The sequence below is a fragment of the Rhododendron vialii genome, chromosome 3a, assembly GCF_030253575.1.
Source record: "Rhododendron vialii isolate Sample 1 chromosome 3a, ASM3025357v1".
NCBI lineage: Eukaryota > Viridiplantae > Streptophyta > Magnoliopsida > Ericales > Ericaceae > Rhododendron > Rhododendron vialii.
The window spans coordinates 1,404,048-1,426,242 of NC_080559.1; the positions used below are offsets into that span (position 1 = coordinate 1,404,048).

A 22,195-nucleotide genomic window follows, 5' to 3' on the forward strand; every position below is an offset into this window, starting at 1 on the left:
GCCTACAAACGTTTTCATTGCTTTTCGGAATTATTTATAAAAAGCGGGTGCCAGCAATTTGACCGTGGAACACACGCATTGCTGCAATGGTGCGTCCGGATATTACGTTCAGCTGCGTAAATCTCTCAGATTTCTTCCACGGAAAATGTCATTTATTGGGCCCACTTCAAGATATTGGAATTAAATACTACTAATACAACATCCGTTTTGGACTGCAAAATTTGGATCGGTTTTGAATTTTGAATTTTTTTTGAAAGTAGAAGTAATAAATAGAAAAAAAAAAAAAATTTATCTGAAATTGTGCCCAAGTTTCGAGATTACAAAATGGCCATGGCCTGCACTGTCCGCAGCCGAAACCAGGGTACACAGGTGCTTTCACTTGTTTGAGTGATTTTTCAATGTCGAGCGGATATATCCTAACGTGGTATCCGCTCGGTGCATCCGAGCCGTCCGATGCACTTTTGAACGGCTCGGATTGAAACTCCTTCTCTCTCTCTCCGGTCCACCTTTTGAAATGGAGAGGATCCTCTCCGGTCCACCTTTTGGAATGGAGGGTCCAGTTTTTGCCCTTTATTATCGAAGCAAACCAGTAGTTGCTGATTTATTAATTGAAACGGAACAGTGATCTGTGGGTATACTTCCTAATCAGCCTTTTTGCCTTTTCCACTTGATAAAGATACCATTTGGCCTGACATATTATAGTTTAATCTACCATGAATATATATCGTCTTCTCAACTTTGTAGATTGTGGTATCAGTAAGTATATTGTGCATTTGTGCCCTTAAATTGCTTATACTCTTGCTGGTTCACTCTTGCACGGCATGAAGGAGGTATGGAAGGCACTCTCTCAAGCATAGCGGTTATTTATGTTTGATGTTCCATTTGGTGTGCGAACAGAGTTGATACACAAACACAAGGTCATAAGTTAAGCAGTCTAAGGTGCTAAGCAGTCTTAGCAGTAATTGTTCGACTTGTCCAACACGATTACCTCATCCTTTGTCGCTCCATAGCATTCTGATAAATCCACATGGCACTCACCCCTTCAAATAGGGTGTGAAAGATGTTGAAAGAAATGAGTGCCTGTTTATAGCTGCAAGTTTTGAGATACACCGATCATATAGAGTTAGATACCTGAGGATGTGAGAAATGACATAATATCATCATACTATTTAATAGGAATGAAGAATGGAATTTTTCTTTGTTGTCTTAAAGGGGGGCGGTACTCTTTACCTCGCCTCGAATTCACATCTAAAATACCCTGGACAGCCTCAAGAATTTTCTATCTTCAGCAATAGCACAGTCAATATCCCTGTTAATGATGCTCACAAGGTAGATCTCTCTTCCCTTCAGAAATATGTGCTTTTAGTGATGTTAATCATGTCCCTGACACAAAAAATGCAGCTCTCCGCTACACTATTCCACATGCAGGTCTCCATCGATACTTAAAACGGAGTTACAAATACGGAGTATGTTATAGTTAGCCGTGATGTTTAAACAATGAGTTATATCTTGTCTTGCAACCATTCTTTCCTCTTGCCTTGAACCATCTGTTAATGCATAAGATTTTTGTGGCGTTTTTTGAATTCCATATTGTTGATCTTTACAGGGTGATGCTCTACTTATGCGTAAATCGGGAAGGGTGGTCAATTCAGCTTCATGATGTTTTCGATTTCGACAATGAGAATTGAGCAGAAGATATGCCAACACTGGTAAATCGAAAAGTTTAGTGTCTAGCTTTTTCTAGAGGCTTTGCATTACATTCGATTTCTAGTGAGGTGATACATAAAAGATATGTGCATATACAAACAGCAAACGACCTCACGATGTCTACCCTTTTGTGTACAGAACTCGGTACGCATATGAATGTACATTATAGTTGGAAAAGATCCTCTGTTGAACTGTAAAGATGTGAAAATAAAAACAACGTTCATGTCGAGTAATGCTCAAAACTTGAGAACCAACAGGCATAGATACAACCCACCGGCACGCATCTATCGTGCGGAGCACGTAGAGCGACACTAGTATACATAGATATGCTTAATGCACGGGTTCATGTGTTTCTAGTATCTATGGTTTTACGTACTTTCTCTTGCTTAGTAGTAGCTCTTCTTTTGGGATTCATATGTTCGAGTTGTATCCTAGTTGGAACGCGCTCCTTTTCAGATGGGAGCGAGGTTCCAAGGAGATTCTGTCTTAGAACCAAATAGAAGGATCTTCGGATCAAAAAAAAGAAAGGATGGATCTTGCAACTAAGCTTGATTCCACTGCAATGAGTCCTCCCCTGTCCCGATCCCCCTGTATTTCATAGTCTCTCCATGAGTTTTATTATTACTAACTCATCCACCTCCTTATGAAGGCCAGTAACCCACACCGATTATACCACGACCTTCGATGATAATCATCAATTGAAGCCGTTCGCATCTGTTATGGATCCAAAATTTAACCTATGTAGGGCTCACTCCTGGTTTCACAAAAAATACAGAAAAATGCCCATAAATTTTACAATATTTTTTAATAGGGTCCTGTAAAAAATCAGCTCCATTGGATGTCGATAAATATTTTTTCTAAAAATATCCATTTCTAATCACTTTGGATATATGCCAAGGTTAGAATCAAAGGATTAGTTAGACATCAAAGCCTTCTAATTTGGATTTATTAACTTATCATACATCACTTAAAACACTAGTAGAAAATGTTGACCTTGCGGGCCATGTGGTGATTCGCATCACAAATACAATGGAATAGGGCTCAATTTGCCTATGCATTAAGCCTTTTAGGCATTTGTATCTGTATCAGAGATTAGGAGAGCCAAACACTGAGAGGATTGTGAGGCTGAGATCAAGTTTGAATGATTGTTGTACCTGGATGCATGTACCCGGGTTGTTGGTGAACCATGTAGAACTCTGTATTTGTGCTTGTGTTTGAGTGGTTTTCGATCCTTGGTACACTACAAAAAATGAAGTTTGAAACAGGCGAGAACATATCGATCAGGACATGTCGTGATCTCTAGACGCCCTTGATGGGATTACTTATCAGTTATCGCTATCGCACCCTCACATGTATTCAAGTTCTTTTTCACAATTCCATAAGCTAAAGCAATATTCTTTTGGAAATTGATTTACACTCTTCTTCTTTTTTTGTACAAATATTTCTATTTTTCTCCTTTAGCACTTGAATTTACCAAATAGTCTTTGAAATAATATACTTTTCATAAATTACTGGAACTATTTAGTAAATTCACGTGTTAAAAATGACACAAAAGAGGGTTTGCGTCAAGAAGGGTAGTGGTGTAAATCAATTTCCTACTCTTTTATATGTAATCCTTTTCTTTTATTTATTGGCCTTTTATATGTAAGCTTTCAGGTATATATATAGAACATGAATTTAGGAGAGAGAGAGAGAGAGAGAGAGAGAGAGAGAGAGAGAGAGAGAGAGAGAGAGGAGAGGAGAAGAAGGCGCTAACAAAAAAAGGCTTATATTATTGTAATTTGTCACAAAAAGGTAACTCAAACAAGACAAAGTAAAACATACAAAACGAAGAGATCAAGTAACATCAAAAATTTTAACCACCAACCGGTAATCAAAACAAAATTTCCTTCGTTCTTTTCTTCTTCTTCTGGCCAGATGCACGTTTTTCCCTTCCCATGTACATTTTCGACGCCTTAGTTCAAGACCAAAGCAACAAATGACAAAATCGAAGCTCCGACGAAACCAAACACCGGCAAGGCAGTGGCGGCATCGCTGACGGGTCCCGGTGCGGGAGCCGAGACCTGGGCGAGGGCCCCACCCATGGCGGCGGCGGAGATGAGGGCGGCACAAGCGATCTTCTTCATGTCCATGGTGAAATTTATTTGGAGGGCAAAAGTGAGATTTTTAATTTCACTGAAACCCGCCTTTGGAGATGAAGAAAGATGTAGCTCTCTTGCTTGATGCAGACCTGAAGGAAAATGGAAAGGGCGGTAAAGGTTTTTATAGGAAGAATTAGGGCTATTCTTGGAAATGTGGTGGTTTTTAGATATATGGTTTTGCATGGGATTCGGGTTGGCTTGTTTTTGGGTACGTAGGAATTAATGCATGGCCCCATTAATTACGGGTTGTGAGTAATTTATGGAGGCAGTTTTGCTAATCTGGTTGACAAGGTCAAATCTATAATTAATCACATGATGACATATGATGGTCTAATTACTGATGCTTTGGTGATCATTTCTGAGAAATTATATTTTGGATACCATTTGATGTGTTACCATATTAGTGGTAGAATGTGCCACATTTATTCTGTAGTGCACATTCTATCAATGCAACGATGACATCTCACATAATATCCAAAATGTGGTATTCGGGCATGGTCATCATAGCATTGCTTATTCCCTCTTATTCACCCATATCTACGTTAAAAAACAATCCCTCATTCTTAACAAATCCCTTCTTATAAATAGGATATCCAACCCACCCTCCATATCTCTATTTATTTATTTTTTAAAGAATCAGGTTACTCAAATCCATCCTCCAAATCCTCGTCCAGTTTGAAGGATGAATTTTGGTAGTATAAATATGGAGATTTTAAACTTAGAAAAGAACAAACTCCAAAATATCAGGCCTTGATCACCCAGCCAACATCTTGGGATTTATATATAATAATAATAGTACATAATCACTCTCTCCGTCCCTTGGTTTGCTCGCCTTTCTTTTTTGGGCTTTTCCAAATTGGAGTATTTGCAACTTTCCCAAATTTAAGAGAGAATTGATTTTGCTACTTCTTTTTTTTATTAATGTCACTCTCATTCTCTCACAAAACAAATTTTCTAATCAAAACACAAAGGAAGTTGTATTAACAAAAAGGGGAGTGGCAAAATCACTCTCCATTTAAACCACCAAAAGCCAAAGTTTCAATTTTACCCATTTATATCACAAATAATTAAAGTTAATACTTTAGTGTTGTAATGGGTACTTTTGAAAATTTAAAGACTTTTCAATTCAAAGTATTCAAGTAAATAAATGGGGAGTTCCTGTAATGAACAAACAAATTGAGACAAATGAAGTAGGGGTGAGCATGGATCGGATTGGTCTGGTTTTATAGTAATTCAATAACCAAACCACTACTTACGGATTATGAATTTAGAGAACCAAACCAATCCATAAAATTCATAAAACCAAACCAATCCAAACCATTCAAAGGCGGTTTGGTTTCGATTTTAAACCACGGTTCGTTTAAAATTGAGATATCATTACTATAAACTATTTTAAGTACTTAAAATTGCTTAGATAACTTAAACTAAAAGTTATATTGAAATTAATATATTAAAATCATCAAAACTCACTAACATCAATCAACTAAATAAGAATAGAATACATTAGAAAGTAAGTTACCGAGATAAAAGAGTAGGAAATCACTTTACTAAGCCCAAACCATGTATGTTTAGCGTAATGAAATTGTAGGAATAAGAAGTTTAGGAAATTAATATTGAAAGTGAAAGAAAAGAATAGGGTGGTGGAATAGAGTATTAGATAAGGAAATTAAGTTTATTAAGTATATCTAAACAAATTATATACTATATGTGTGTGTGTCTATCACACGGTTCGGATTGGTTTGGAACCAGAACTATTAACGTAAATCCATAAACCAAACCATTTAACACGGTTTTTATTTTTTTTAAATCAAGACCTAACCACATCATTAAAAAACCAAACCAAATTATTCGGTTTGGATTGGTTTGAACTGTATTCACGGTTTCATGGTTATTTTGCTCACCCCTAAAATGAAGTATTATATGCATAGTTCTGAATACCGTTTCGGACAGAGTACCGATTTTTCTACTAGTACGGTACGTACCGGTACCGGTTAGGTATCGGGTACCGTTTCGGATTTACCGCAACTACAATATATATAATAATTATATATAATTATAATTCAAAAAAATCCCCCATATCATACAATTTATCATAAAATATCTCTAGTCCCACATTGCTTAGTTACAAAACTCTTTTCCACTTTAAATTACTTTGTACACTAGTGAACTTGTGAATGAGAACCCAATAAGAGGTTTCGCGCGCTCGGAAAAATGTGCCGTGGCCGAAGACAATTTGGAAAAACTGATTCGGAAACCAATTAACCGGGTGCGCGTCACGGGTTATTCGCGCGCAGGGGGGGTGCAAATCCCGGATTTTTTTTTTTTTTTTTTGGGGTTAAGATAACCTAAAGAAATTAACATGACCGGAACAAAACAAAAAAAAAAACGATGCAAAATCTCGGCCGGAATTTCCGGTACTGGCCGGTATTTTCCGAGATGACCGGTACCGGCCGGTATTGACCGATATTTGGTCCGGAACGGTATTGGGGAGTTAGGGTACCGATTTCTCTGAAATCCGGTACGTACCGGCCGGTACGGTACGGAATTAATAACATTGATTATATGTGCTATTATGACATTCTCAAAGTACGGAAATAGAGGTAATCCCACCTCTCATCTCCACATCTTTCTTCCCTTCTTTCTTGTTCACCCGACAAATGGGCCGTCAAATGTCATGTAGCAGTTGTTGGGTTGGGCTCTCAGGCCATAGGCGGCCCTCACATGGGTTGTTGTGGAGGGCCCAGTTTTAACGCTTGACGAGATATACAGAGGAGATTTTATACGTATCGAACGGCGGCTTTGCGGGATTCAGAAAGAAGGAAGGAAGGAAGAGCGGCGGCGGCAATGGCGACAACGAAAGCTGTCGGAAAGCGGAGGCGTAGTAAGACCGGAGGGGAGCTAGAATTGTTCTACTCCCTTATCCCTGAGCAGCACGGAAGAACTATTTGCTTTCGTGCTGCTCGATCTTCTGCACTTGCGATTGATTTCTACTGTATTCCAGTTGATGATGATGATGATTCTCCTCAACCGTCGTACGGTGCGCCACCGAAACGTATTGTCCCGTTCTATAGTAGCACTAACATATCCGGGTCGTCCAGCTTTGCCGCGGTGGATAAATCCATGTACTGCGTCGGTGGCCACAAGATGAACGGCAAGGGGGAAGAAACCTCCGCCATCTACCGTTTCGACACCACCGGTAACAATAGCGGTTCTTGGCTTCGTAACTCGTTCGACATGCGTTGCCCCAGAGTGGCCCCGAGCACCATAGTCATGGACGGGAAGCTCTTCGTCATAGGCAGTCAGGTGGTTTCTGATGGTGCTCCGTTGGTTGAAGTTTTCGATCCTTCCTCTAAATACTCTCTCATTGTAGTATCACCACCTCCGCCTGAATCCATTCGCGAAAGCATGCTCTTTGTGACTGCAGCCCTTCCTGATAGAAACCAGATTTTGGTGGCTTGCACACATGCGAATTTCGCTTATCTGCTTGAGGTCAAGACTGGAGCTTGGGCACAGTTCGATCACAATGTCGACTTTGCTGATACCAGCGGTGAAGCAGCCGTTGTTCTGAAAACCACTATGTGTTGGTATAACGATAGGCTTCGCATGCTCATGGCCTACGATTTGAATCTCAAAACGTGGTTTAAAACCTCTGTAAAGGACTTGAAGAGGGTCGGCAGGCGATTGAAGGATGCAAACGGAAACTATAATTTCTCTTTGTTCCCTCTGGATGAAAACCACCTCTGCTTGCTTTGGGCTGATCATGTTACTCCATGCCTCCTTCATTGTACCAAAGTTAGCGTTTCCTTATCGCACGACAGATTTTGTGCCGCTGTTGCCTCCTCCCGATCTTATGTGCTAAGAGATAAATCGCACTTCATCGATGGCCTTCGATTTGAATCTCAAAACGTGGTTTAAAACCTTGATAAAGGACTTGAAGAGGGTCGGCAGGACATTGAAAGATGTAAACCGAAACTATAATTTCTGTTTGTTCCCTCTGGATGAAAACCACCTCTGCTTGCTTTGGGCCAATCATGTTACTCCATTCCCCCTTCATTGTACCAAAGTTAGCGTTTCCTTAACGCATGATAGATTTTGTGCCGCTGTTGCATCCTCCCGATCTTATGTGCTGAGAGATAAATCGCACTTCATCGATGGCCTCCTCCTGCGAGTACTTACTTTTCTCCGCTTTTGGCTTTCCTTATTCTCTAACCTTCATATAATGCCATGTATTAACTTGGCCTAACTAAGACCCATGAATGCATAATGGAATTCAACTCCAACAATCTCATTTACTAATACCAAATATGACTACAGTGAACAGTTTTTAAGATGAAAACAGGTTTCTTGATGCAGCCTTCGCTCATGAAAGGCTTCCAAGCCCAGTTATACATTATTTAAGCACGCAATAGATGTTTAGTTGCATTTGGAATGTGTCCAAGAAGGATACCATCACATGGCCTGAAAAGTAGATTGTCCATAAGGGGAAACTAAATACATTTGGTACCATCCTGTCCATACAATTTTTACCTGGAATGAAATTGCGTGTTCGCTAGTTGTCTATCTGATTTTGTGTTGAACTTGGTTGATGCATCTTCCTTATGCAAGTTTTGGTGTTCTGGTTGTAGAGATGACATGTTGACAGCAGAGGATCGAAGGGGGTACATCCAGAGAGTTTGGGGGAGAGAGGAGTTCACCGAAAATATTCCAACAAAATCTTCGCACTCCCAGTTAACTAGCAATCTGTGCCAGTTAACTAGCAATCTGTGCCCTCCTCTTTTTACGTCTTTCTTTTGGTTCTTGATGAACTAACACACTATAATTGTAAGACCAAGCATGGATTTGCTATCCAACATGCATAGAGAATGGGCCATTGACCTTTTTTGTGCATCCTAGGGGAAACATCCTTTCTTTTAATGCATCAATGCAGTAATCTCGTGTACAGAAGTTGTGGTTTGAGCACTTTTTTCCATTTAAAATGTCATCTAATCGTGAATTATCGGTTGCTTCACTGAATGAAAGTGGGAGTTGGTCTGCTCTACCGAGTGTGCTGGCATAATCAGATGTCAGTGGCTGGCTCCTAGACCGTTGCATTATTAATTTTGGTTGAAGTTGCATGTAAGATATGGGGAAGCTAATTAGTGGTTAAAGAGTTCATGTACGTCTACTGGAAAATGTTACGACCAGCAACTGTGGATCTGGTAACGGTAACAGATTGCAGAATGGCAGTTCTATAACAGATTGCAAAGGGTCAATTTGGTGGAGCAAAGGGAATATGCAGCGGCTTAATGGTTACTAGTATCGAGCATCGAGAATCCTTCAATCTGATGTTTTTGTATCTCGGTCTGCAACTCCTTTTTCGTGTGTCTTGGTTGAATTTGTGGGAACATCTTATGTATTTAGCAATCTGATGTTTTTGTACCTCGGTCATTGCTGGACATGCACGATTTCCCTATTCGTACCATTCTCTTAGCTTATACTTGGTTTATCTACCGTAGATGTGTATTTGATGAAACTGAATGCATTTCGAGCTTTGAAAATCTCATTCCTGGATTGGTACCTCAATTGGTATTAGCGCTGTTAAGATTACACACACGCATTCATCAGGTGTCATGAGGTATCGAATAAATCGCATCAGCTTATACGTCTTTTCTCGACGACAGACAACAGTGGTCCTAGATAATTTGCCACGCCCTTATCATTGATCTTGTTTTCTTTGCTTCTTTGCTTAACGGCTAAACGTTCCTCCTGCTAAACAGTGCCACCTTTGGCTGCTAGTCAGTAGTCTTCAGGTGAATTGGTAGTGTTTTTCATCCTCCACTCTTTGTGCATTCTCACCATGCGTATATATAGCTGAATGAGAATGGGAATCTTTAATGTTACTTTCTTTCTTTTTTGTTGCCAAAATTGTATACATCAGCGAGGGTGAGCGGGGTGTTAGTATGTTAGTCCACAGGAGTTCAAAAACTGTTCATAACCTTGAATACCAAGTTCCCAACAAATCCTCGTGGGGGTCGAACCTCCGCCACTACTGTGGGGAGGGTAAGAAAGCCAGCTGTGCTAGCCTGGCTTCTCAATGTTACAGGGTTGGTACGCCAAGTTTATGATGTTCTTAGGTGAACCTTTATGTTTGATGGCGTGGCAGGATGAGATTGGATTGGTTTGGTTTGGAGGAAAGATTTTTGGTTTTTTCAACTCTCGCGGGCGGAAGGAATTTTTTTCTCTATCCTCATCAAACATCTTTTTTGAGCCTTTCTGATCAAACATCTCTCTCTCTCTCTCTCTCTCTCTCTCTCTCTCTCTCTCTCTCTCTCTCTCTCTCTCTCTCTCTTTTACTTGTATAAACTCTTTCCTACTCTCACACCCACTTGCATTCTTGAGAAATGACGCAAGTTAACATCTTCAAGGCTTTCGTGATTGCCTTTTTCATTCCCGTCGTCTTTTCTGCTGCCACCGCCGCCGATAGCGCAATGTCTCTGGTGGTTGTTGGGTCCAGGCTTCGTGTACATAAGGCACCTGCTCCGGGACAGGATGCCGGACCCGCCTTCTCGCTGCCGGTTTCCACCGCTATTGTTGCTGGTTTCCACCGCTATTGTTGCTTCTGGCTCTTTTGAGGCACTGAATTCTGATTTGAGAAAGTTTGGGATATTGGAATTTGTTATGGAATGAGGCCACCCAATTACATGTTTCTTATGTCTCGGGTTTGATGGGAACTATGGAGTTGTAATGAGGTATGTGGAAGCAGTCTTTCAATATACTATCGTGGAATTATGTTTGAGGTTTTGGTTGGTTTCTCTTTAAAAGTGAGATGGATGAACCCATTAAATGTAAAAATCACTTCTTCATTTTTTTTTTCTTTTTTTGAGTAACAAGGATAGAAGGAGGAGATTAGAGTTGCAATCTCCTTTTGCTATAACATGTTCAGTCAATGAGCCACTCAAAGCTAGCACACCCATTGAAGGAGCCAAACTCACTAAAGGGTCCTTTCGGAGTAACACCTACCATGAGAGAGTACTCCGTTACCGTAGTCCCACCAATATGCAAGCTCGACAAATGATTCGCATTACACAGCATCTGATTCACAGGGACTAGTGGCCGTGTGTTGTTGAGGGAGTTTCACCGTCACACCACTTGCCATCTCAGCAAGCACCTCCCGCGGTATGTAAAAATCACTTGAAACAATCGCTAATTGTAAATGCCTTTCTCCGCTTAAAAAAATGAAGCAAATATGAAACGTTCATAGAAGTAATGACATTTTCCTAAAACCAGCAGTTATTGACAAAGAAAATTATGAAAGTACTTTTTTTCTTCTCTCATTCTAGTATTCACTACTATTAACTGATGATTTGTTATCTACAATATCCATTCAACCTCCCAAATTTGCATATACATCTGAAATAGAATAGGAATGGAAATTTAATTCCACCATCCCTTCGTAATGTTATCTATATTCGATTCTATGCCTACAAAGACAACTTAGTTTACGAGGCAGCACCTTTGGACTCCTGAACGTCCAACTCATGCTCTGCTACCATAATACAAGAATCGGCTTCCAATGGCGACCCCAAAACGTTTCTTTCCTTGGGTGGAGAATTCAGCATTTCTGTCGTGCACTGTACATCGGGGGTTATGCCAACTTGATCTATGTCATGAAGTGCCGGCGATAAATACTTTGCTACCGTGACGAACAGAGCAGATCCATCATGGAGCTCCGTAACACTCTGCAGTCACCCCAAGAACAGAAAAAGTATGTTGAGGGACTATCAGAGTTATCAGTGTTTGAAGTCCTAGAATTAACAGCTGTGGCTACAAAAGTAAGCACCATTAGGTATTGTTTGTTGCGACCAACCGGAGTCATCTTTGGGTTCCACATTTCCTATCCTAGATGAAATAAGGATTCTAATACATTAAAATATGTATCTAAAATTGCACTCTTGCAACATAAGCTAAAGGGAAATTTGTTGTTCTTCAAAGTGACCAGTGATCCACTCATGAGCTGTAGCGATGGCCAATGCTATCTTCAAGTTCATCGTAAGCCGGGGGTTGAGCAGTGTCATCACTTCTTTTCCTCTAGGGAAGTGGTGTTGGCATGGTTTGAGTCAAGATAATTAGCTTCTCCAAAACTAAAATGGAAGAGGCGGGAGTAAAACTGCCTGCCTAGTTCTTCAAACCATGTGCAAGCAGGAAGCGTCTTATGTACAAGGTATGAACTTTTTTGGAAGAGGTTAGTAGTACCTGAATTTTTCCTTTCCCAAAGGTTTTGTGCCCAACAAGGATAGCCCGGCCATTGTCGTGTAGAGCTCCAGCCAAAATCTCACTTGCACTTGCACTTCCCTCATTCACCTGTATCAGCGCAGAGAAGTAAACAAAGAGGAACTCAACCTATAAGATCACTATACCTAGCACCTTCGTGTTTCAGCATTATAGCCACAAAGAAGAGCCTGCTCAAACAGAGACATTTTTTAGAAAAACACGGCTTTCTCCTGGACGATCTATGAAGAATACAGGATGGAAATGGCATCTATTCCAGGTAATTCACTTGACATATTTGCTCCTCGAGTAAAATGGTTTCCTGGAAAAAGGGAACTTTAAGCTGAAGGTTGAAGACTTACGAGAACAACAAGCGGATCATGTGTTAAGGCATGGCCACTAGCCATGTTGATAGGTGCCATATTGCCATCCCTATCAATTGTGTTGACAAGTGTCTCATTTCCATCTAGCCATATTCGGGCAACATCAAGTCCTGCTTTCACCAAGCCTCCCTGTTAAACAATTTGCAAACATTCTGAATGATAGAAAAAGACACTGATAAATTTAAGCCCGTGTTATGTACCGTAGAGAATGGTGCAAGGGAAGAGAAAAGGTAAAGGAAAATATTACTCTAGAAAGTATGAAGTTGGTAAACCAAATATTCTTGTAGCTCTCCCTATCATTTTTCCCTCCGTGCACAAATCTACAAATCCATGACTCAAACATAGCATGAGCAATGTCTCCAAGTTGGCTAAGAATCAGGAAGTTACCGGATTATTCCGCAGGTCCAGTATATATGATTCTACACCCTGATCCTCCATCTCATGAACTGTGTTTTCCATATCAACGGCAGCATTCTGTCAAATAAGAATAGCAGTGGTTTTATTCGGCACCTGAAAAAATATAAAAAGAATAACAAAATATAGAGATTCGTAAAAGATGGTAAGGCCAAGAGATAAATGATGTAAAACTACCTGAGAGAAAGCTAATAGCTTCACATATCCGGTCTTCAAAAGACGGCCATCTTGAGTTCTATGAGGGATGATCGTGCTGGATATAGGGGAAAGCTTAATAATCTCCCGAGGTAGATTGACCTTCAAGAAAATCCGGGATAAATAATACAGCAAATTTCAGATGTTCACAGTCACTTAATTTTATGCTGATGGCATTATCCAATCTCATTTTGATACCTCTCTAAAACCGGAATTGCTTTCCGAATCAGTACCCTGAAGAAGGAAAAACATTAGATCGTATCCGAAGCCTATAAAATAACAAATGTCTATGGGAGATGCTAAGTTCCAACAAAGGATAGTTTGATACAACATTATAAAGATGTATTGGATAAAGCAATCTTTTCTCGGATGGTATAATTACGAGGATATTGATCATAAACAAAAAAGCAATGGCCAATTTTGTGTTTCGCAATTTAAACAGGACAGTCCTTGTTGTATGTGGATCAAAACTCCAAAGTAGTGTATTCTACCACCATATTTTATGCAAACTTCATTTTCTCATGGAGTACACCTTGGATTATATGATGCAGTAGTTCTCGCCTCTCGGCCTACAATAGACCTACTTTTTCATTAGTAGTTCAAAATTCGTTGAAGTTGGGTTAGAGTAGTTAGCACCAATCATACAGGTAAACATAGGTTCTGATGTGACATTTTGGGTGGAGACAAACTTTCTTTCCCTTGTATTTGTGTGACGAGATAATTCTTTAGTTGATACCAGAATTCTAGCTTGAAGAATGTGAGCACCTGAGGCTGGGAATGTACTCAAAGGGTAATCTATTTTCTCTAAATTTCCGTCATTCTGGATCTGAGCAACCGGTAATTGTGGTTGATCTACCTATGTTAAAGTTCTTAAAACAATCCTGTTCTCCATTTATCATTGTTGACAAATAATGCCTTTATATGGAAAGAAAGAGACATATAGAAAAGTTCAACAATTACATTGTGGAGTTTCACAGTGACACTTGTTCCAGCACGCCCTCTCAACTTCTGTGCTGCTGCTTCACTATCAATACCATCTAGACTCTCTCCTGAAATCACAACCACCACCAATGTTGGAAACAATTAGATTGAACGACATGCAGGTGAGAGAGCCAATCCTCCATTAAGCATTAGAATACCAGGTAGAGTTAAAAGAATCTGTTAAATGTGCTCTCCTGTTTTGAGATCTTGTTTTCAAATTTGGTGAAAGAAAACTGCAATGCATTTTCTTTTGAATTCTTGTTTCCAAAGAAGTGAAAGCCAAATGCATTGATTTTTCATTTTTTTCTAACATAACTAATCGCAAGTATTAACAACAATGGATTTTGAGTTTCAATACAAGTCAATATCCAGCCCCACAATTGGTATTTGGTGGGAAGTACTACAATAAATCATTGTTTCCCAACAGTTTTGATGACATCACAATGTACTGCTATTGTGAATGTTTAGTGTGGTACTATTGTCCAAGGAGTGGAAAGGAAAAGAATAGGAAGGAGGAGGGGTAAAACAGATGAAGGTCATTTGAACTCTGAAGAATTCATGTATCATGTAAATTCTTTAGTCATTAAACCTTCAATGGCACCGTCTAAAGAACCATATAACTTCATGTTTCACAAATGGCCATCAGTTATTTCAAACCAAGATTTAAGAGTACAAGGTAATAAAATCGGTCATTCACAGCAGATAAAAAAGTCGACCCCAATTGAACGGGAAACAAGGCTTAGTTTGGTTTGGTCTAGTCAAAACACCTTTAACAACCGAGAAGAAATTTATACAGATTCATGGTTGGCAAGGACGAAATGTGATTAGTACACACCATTTATCTCGACCAACTCATCCCCTTCATGTATACCTGCACGAGCAGCTGGGCTACCCTCTACACAAGACATAACAACCTGAAATATTAAGAAAGCATCTCCAGTCAATTTGACAGCTTAAGAATGTATGAAACTATAGAAAATTGACAAGATAGACAGAGAAGAGAGGGTATTGTCGTTACTGTCATGCTTTATAAAATACTTCCGGAGAATGTGCAACATAACATAGTAAAAATTTCCTCTTTCTATTTGACAGTGAACAAGTAATAGAACCACTATTTTATTTTTTCTTTTCTGAAGAGGCTAATAGAACCACTACATGTTTGAGAGAAGTAAAGTGCATATTCTTCATCCCTGTTCATACAACTGATCCATGTTAGTTGCCTTCATATTTTAGCATCAGAAACATGTACGAAGTCCCCTTTGCAATGCTGCACTTCAATCGAGTGTGAGAAGAAAGTAATCACAGGTTTCACTTACCAAATGCCCAGTTTTGGGCTCCATATTTATAAAGAGGCCGACTCCTTGCAAATTCCCATCGCTACCAATCCTAAAACTCTGATATTCCTGGTGGCCAAAACCCAATGTCAGATCATAATGGATCCATTTTGATATGGTTTTGACTCATGGGAGGAAAAATAAACTTTTGCAGCCAGAGTTATAGGGAAAGTTACAACCAACAAGATTGATGCAACTACTAAAGCAATTAAGGATGTTTTTCTTCCCCTAATAGTGATACATCAGCATGAGGAAATATGTTCAATTTTATTATTCGGACAACCTCGACGTAAACATTTTTACCCGGAAAAACAATAGGAAGAAAATAGTAGACCTTCGGACTGATAATCCGAGTGAAGGGATCTCCAAGTGTGGAAAGCATTCCGCTGATCTTGTTGTATGCTGCATCTGCCGACCTGAGTGGAAACATTTCAACCATTGTTTGCTGCAGCTTTGAATCCCAATCTGCAAGAACAAGTTGAAGGAGTCAATTTTACTTCTTGGTTTGTTAACGAGAAACTGGACCATAGATGAACACAATAAATCAGGCGTTCTGAATCTTTCCAGGCTGTAGTAATTATCACATTTAAATTTCATTTTGTTTATTGGTTTGCCAAAGGGGGGTTTTGAACACTTAATTACTGCTTTGACATGTTACCTTGATGATTAAAGGTGGGATCAACAAAGGTCTCTCTGATCAAGCCCCAGGCTTCCACAAGAGTTCTCTGAACTGTATTCACCTACCAATAAAACATTCCCTAATGAGCAAAACACCTTACATAAACTAGTCGAACTGAACAACTTGATCAATAAGGTTCATAAACGCCAAACAAAAACATCAGGAAAGACAGATGTGTCATGACATGAGGCACCCAAAAATAGGATCTAGATTATATGAACGCATAAATGAAGAAATTAAAGAAATGAACTCGAGATAAAAGTAGACTTGTGTGGTTCACCCAATGTGGCTTCATCACACCTTTTTTTCTGTAGGATAAAGCGGTTTGTAAAGGACAATCAGCACAAAGACTGCCTTCGGCATGACCATATGAGTTCCTAACCGCTGTACAGGTGTGTACCTTTCACCACAGCAGCGCGAATTAAACAAGAGTGCCATCACACATGGCATCTGGTCACGACGACAACTACCGCAAGCGGTTTTGAACTCGCGACAGCGTGCTAGGAGGGATCTTCACCCACACCTTTGCACTCAACTACCACCTTGGTGGTGGTTACATCACACGATTGGTACTGCAGTTGTTTCTATGTAAAGATTCTAAGAAGCATAACTGAACTTGAGCTGACATGACCTATCATTTTTCGAAATACCAGAAGTACTATGAAATAACTCTCATCTACAGTAGTAAAGGACAAGGGTAAGAAAAGGAAATTCTGATGCAAACCAAACCAAATCAAGGATATATATAAGAGACACATCATCCCAAATGGGATACAAAAGAGACTAAGCTCTCAAATATTCTTCAAATCAATATGACAAAACTTCCTAATGAGGACTCTAGACACCTATTTATAGTCTTTGGATGGTAGAAATACTGATAAAAGAAAGGATTGAAGTTCTCACCAAACAAACATAAATTGAACACAAAATATATATATACACACACACTCGGGATCCAATGAGGGATCCCGCACGGGCTTACCGTGCGGGACTCCCCTTTTCCGATCGAATTGCGACGATCCGAGCCGCTAAAAGTGTGCAGAACATGATTTTAAGGGTACTCGTGAGAAATCGGCAAAAAAATGATCGGGAAGGGCTTGATCCGAACAGTTTTTTACTGAACCGTTCAATAAAAAACTGTTCGGATGAAGCCTTTCCTGATCATTTTTTTTGCTGATTTCCCATGGGTACCCTTTAAATCACGTTCTAATCACTTTGAGCGGATCGGATCGTCGTAATTCGATCGGAAAAGGGGAGTCCCGCACTGTAAGCCCGTGCGGGATCCCTTAGGTATATATATATATCTTCTCATTTCTAACCTCTTTTATTCATTGAAGATGAGCAATAATAATCACATTTCTTATTTTTACTCGTTTTCTCACCTAAGTCACATAATCCTCCTTTAGTAGGATCCTCTGCTCTATAAGATGATGCGCTAAAGCAATAAAGACTGTCTTTTTTGTTTTTTGATTTTTTCCCGTGAACTATTTTCAATATTGGGCTATACTTTTATACTTCTCCAATTCTACTTGTCAAGATCAACGATTAATCAAAAAACAACCAAAAGACCCAAAAATTTAGGCCCAAACGCAGTAAAGGAAGAAATACAAGTAAACAAGGCAAATACAAGTGTCCAAATGAATCACCTCACGAGCACGAGAAACAGGAAATGCAACCGTTAAGGATTCCGCAGTAGCCGGAGAGTCCCAGCAAATGCAAACAGCTGCCACCGCCGCCGCCGCCGTAAAACCGACAACTCCTCTCGCAACAGATTCAACCACTTCTTTACCACTATTTATCACACTCGTATTGCTGCATCTGGGACTATCAATTTGCGCAACAGACTTTGTTCTGAATAACGAGTTTTGAGGAACAAACACTCTGCATTTTCTGGGTGTGTGGTATTTGGAAGATACTGAAGTGGGTCTTGGTAGTTTTTTTGAGATTGGAGAGATGTGGGCTGGGTTGAGGTCAAATTTTGGGCGCAGTGCTTCCATTTGCACCTCTGTTTCTTGGGGGAATTTTGTGTGGAGAGAGAAGGGGGAGGAATGGAGAAAATTTGGGGAGTTTTTGAGGCTTTGTTACTCTCTGAATGATTTGGAATGTGTTGAACTTCTGGAGAAAATGTTGTGGCTTGTAGGAATCTGTTTGAGGCCCCCACTTGAATCTTCAGTTTTTTCTGGTTGTGGTGTGGGATGTGTTGCGTGTAGGTGTTTTGAGTGGAGTAACGCGGAACCTCAAATGGTAGACACGTGGAGGCAAACTAGGAGAAGCAATTAATATACAACCACACACTTTAGGCACATAATCACACAAATTCACTCACATCAAATATGGGGGTTCATACACACTATACATCAAACATGGGTTTCATGTTTGATGTGAGATTGTAACATACACATATTATGAAAAGATATTCAATGCCCCCAGTAAAGTTGAACACAAGTATGAACCACACTTCTTTTTTTCCTGCAGTCGAGTTACTATTAGATTTGACTGCGCAAACCAAACTTCGGGAAAGACTAGCACAACAACTCATCGTCATGACCCCCCACTTAAACCATGGTTTGCCTCCAAGGGGAATCGAATCATGTTATGTTGCAAGCATATGTTCGCCCTTAATATGGGATTTTCACACTTGGAGATGTATATACAAATCTAGACCATTGGGTGAGATACATCCCCAAGTGTGAAAGATTCCATATTTGAGAATGCTACTCCATCCGTCCGGATTTAATAGTCCTTTTTTGGAGTTCGTGTCATTTTTCAATCGATTATATCTTTTAATTTATAATGTTTTACATGATTTCGAAATATTGTATTATAAAATTAATCGAGATTTATCAAACAAGATCCATATTCGATATGAAATTCATTATGGATTCAAAGATATAACCCGTTTTTTAGCCGATTAGAATAGAACCAGAGACAATTAAATCCGGACGGAGGGAGTATTAATTATTTATAATTTATAGGGGTGATTTCGGTTCGATTTGGTATGAAATTTTCGTATATCGATTCGATTTGGTCCAAATATTTTAAGGACTGATCCCGATCGAAGTTGAGTTCGGTTTGGGGTGGAATCCGCCCGGTCAGAGATTTCGAAAATTTCGGTCCGCCTGAAATATATATATATTTATTTAATTTAAAGTGTATATATGTAAAACATATATAAAAAGTGTAAAAATATATAGTTAGTCGGTTTGATCTGGCCAAAATTTCAGGAAACCGAGACCTAACCAATTTCGGCCCGGTCCGGTTCGGCCTTACCCCGACCAAAAACTGAACTGATTCGGTTCAATCCGGAAAAAACCCTGCCTTACCCCAACAGAAATCCAAACCGATCAGTCGGTTTCTTCGGATTTTTTCGGTCCGTCAATTTTTATAACACTCCTAATAGTTAACTGCAAAGTCAGAAATTTTGCTAGGGTCTCTAGGTTTCTGATCTTTCCATCATTATGAACTGCATTTACTGGTTATATGCATTTGGCATCGTCTTTATAGTTATACAAATGTATATGCTTTCTTTTAGTTTTTGCTCGATACCTTTTCACATAATCTATATGCTTTATTTGGTTGTGGAGAAGATGAGCATAGAGTTTGATTTAGGGCTTCTCACAACTAATGTTCAATACTTGAGACCACATATCTCAATGTATGCTTTATTACCCGGCCTTAGATTTGGACATTACCCAGCCTCAGATTGTTAGGTTTTTTTTTTTTATCTAATTGGGATTGTTGGTTTGCTACTTGCAAATTTCTGAATAACGATTAGGGTTTGCGGTGGGGGATAAAAATGGGAGTTTGTGAATTTTGGTAAGGCAAAGATAAGCCCAGGTCCAAGACCTCCCTTCCTCAAGTCCACCAAGACTTCCTTGAGTTGTCCACTAGGAATTGGCTCAAACACATAATTATCCTTATCCAGAAATTTGAGCCAAAAATTATGCATGTGTTTGAGCCAAGTCCACCAAAGGAAATCCTCAAGGAAGTCCTAGTGGACTTAGGAAGGGACGACTTGGATCATGAGCTTATCTTTGCCTTCCCTAATCCCTATTTTTATCCCCCACCCCAAACCCTAGATCGTTATTTAGAAAATTTGCAAATAGCAAACCAACAATCCAATTGGGATAAAAAAAATCCAAAAATGAAAAACCCAGATGTGTAGAAGAAGAAGAGGAGGGTGGGTAATAAAGCATACATTCGGGTATATTAGTCGGAAGAAACCCTAAATCACACTCTATGCTCATCTCCTCCACAACCAAATAAAGCATATAGATTATGTGAAAATGTACAGAGCAGAAACGAAAAGAAAGCATATACAACTATACATTCGTATAACTATAAAGACAATGCAGAATGCAGAATGCAGATAACAATTAAAATTCCATTCATAATGGTGGAAAGATCATAAACCATAGCAAAATTTCTGACTCTCCAGTTTGGACATTGCAGTTTGGAAAATCTGCAATATGCTACAAGTTTTGTGCCTATAGACACATCACTGCAAATTGGCGTTGCAAACTGCCAACAATACATGCCTTTGTGGCTATATTATGATGCTAAATTGGTTCTGATTCTTACGCTTTCAATGCAATGACAATAACAAGTAAATAACAACAAGAACACCTGAACGTTTTCATTCACTTCAATTTTACACAAGGACATGTTTCATTCATTTCATACACCAACACTGTTTGAGCCTGGTGTCAGGAGACAATTGTTGAGTTTGAGTGGTTTTACCTGCGAATTTCAAAATCAATGAAACAAAACCTCAAGTAGGAATCAGTAGTTGTGATCGCAGTGGATCTCGAGTTTGATAGCCAAATTCAAACAGCTAACGAAATGGGAAAGTGATTTTTGTTTTTGGGTGAAAAAATGGAAAGTGGATTTGATTTCGAACAAAAAGGGATTTGGGAAAGATTTGGTGCGAAAAAGTTGAATGGATTGACAATAACAAGTAAATAACAACAAGAACACCTAGACGTTTTCATTCACTTCAATTTCACATAAGGACATGTTTCATTCATTTCATACGCCAACACTGTCTAAGCCAAAATCCTGGTTGACTTGGGGGAGGGAGGACTTGGACCATGAGCTTATCTTTGCCGGTTTTTTAGATTTGGCCGAAGACTGTTTGGATTTGGCTGCGGTGGTGACAGCGGCGTTATGGAGGAGAGGTGGAGCAGCCCCAACTACCGCGGGGGCGATGAGCAGCCTTGGCTGCCACGTGGGGCACCGCGGGGGCGATGACCAGCCTTGGCTACCACGTGGGCTATGACGGCGCCGTGAAGACAAAGTAGATGAGTAGGAGAAGGATCATTCAACATCCAATGAGATATTGTGCCAATAAGACTACAAGTAATCTGAGGATCTATATCTGCTACTCCAAGAAACCCCAAAGCTAGAACAAATTAAAAACCCTAGTGATTCAGTAATGTGAGCAGAGATGGAAGAGGATTGAATGCAAAGATGGAGAATTTGTATTATGAAATAAGAGAGTACAACTTGCTTGATTTTTTTGTTGATATAAAATGGCTAGACTCATCTTCTATTTATACTTCTCTATGGATTGTTCTAGTCCATTGATATTTTCTACAAGATATTAACTTGATAAGTTTTAGATTCAAAGATACTTTTTAATGAGATGTGTATTTAAAGATGTTTCTAGAATAATAATACTAATAATAGGTATTGTAAGTCTCAAGAAGCTACATATTTGTAAGTTGTGAGAAGCTATTACATCTTGAGCTTCTCTTGTATTTGGACTATAAAACCTTGGACTTCTCCTTGGGTTTAACTTCTAGATAACAAATTAACTTCTTAACAAGCAACGTAAAATCAAAAGTTATGTCACCCATCTTGTTAATGTAGGCTATTTTCCATCTATACGTGCCATCAGCCTGGCATGAGAATTATCCGACATTCTTATCCGGGTATATATCAGTAAGTAGATTACTTTTCATAAACGAACAGAGTTAGTGGGTTGGACTCCTCCCCCTTCAGGGCCGGCTAAAGGGGTAGGCTAGGGAAGCACGTGCTTCGGGCCCCCAAAAAATGTTAAAAACGAGGGCCCCCAAAATTCTAAAATCCCTATATATGTGTGTGTGTGGCCCA

The 22,195-nt window shown here is 39.5% G+C and overlaps 2 protein-coding genes across 4 annotated transcripts; one reads left to right on the top strand and one right to left on the bottom strand.

Annotated features, from left to right (window-relative positions):
* Positions 1-6,526: 6,526 nt before the first annotated feature.
* LOC131320809 (uncharacterized) lies at positions 6,527-8,581 on the top strand. Its single transcript, XM_058351681.1, has 2 exons — positions 6,527-8,016; positions 8,474-8,581. Exon 1 carries the CDS (start codon positions 6,693-6,695, stop codon positions 7,761-7,763), a length of 1,071 nt encoding a protein of 356 aa, XP_058207664.1. The 5' UTR covers positions 6,527-6,692; the 3' UTR covers positions 7,764-8,016; positions 8,474-8,581.
* Positions 8,582-11,063: 2,482 nt separating this feature from the next.
* Positions 11,064-18,245, bottom strand: LOC131320808 (carboxyl-terminal-processing peptidase 3, chloroplastic). 3 transcript variants are annotated; one of them, XM_058351678.1, is made up of 12 exons: positions 17,728-18,242; positions 16,061-16,142; positions 15,737-15,867; positions 15,385-15,471; positions 14,904-14,982; positions 14,048-14,136; positions 13,286-13,321; positions 13,070-13,189; positions 12,866-12,952; positions 12,458-12,607; positions 12,081-12,188; positions 11,064-11,566 (listed from the first exon to the last, which is right to left on the bottom strand). In XM_058351678.1, exons 1-12 carry the CDS (start codon positions 18,076-18,078, stop codon positions 11,327-11,329), a joined length of 1,560 nt encoding a protein of 519 aa, XP_058207661.1. In that variant the 5' UTR covers positions 18,079-18,242; the 3' UTR covers positions 11,064-11,326. The 3 variants fall into 3 exon arrangements, with proteins under 3 accessions (XP_058207661.1, XP_058207662.1, XP_058207663.1); XM_058351679.1 differs by lacking the exon at positions 11,064-11,566 and adding an exon at positions 11,612-11,915 and having other exon boundaries at positions 17,728-18,245; XM_058351680.1 differs by lacking the exon at positions 11,064-11,566 and adding an exon at positions 11,939-11,968 and having other exon boundaries at positions 17,728-18,244.
* Between the last annotated feature and the right edge of the window lie 3,950 nt (positions 18,246-22,195).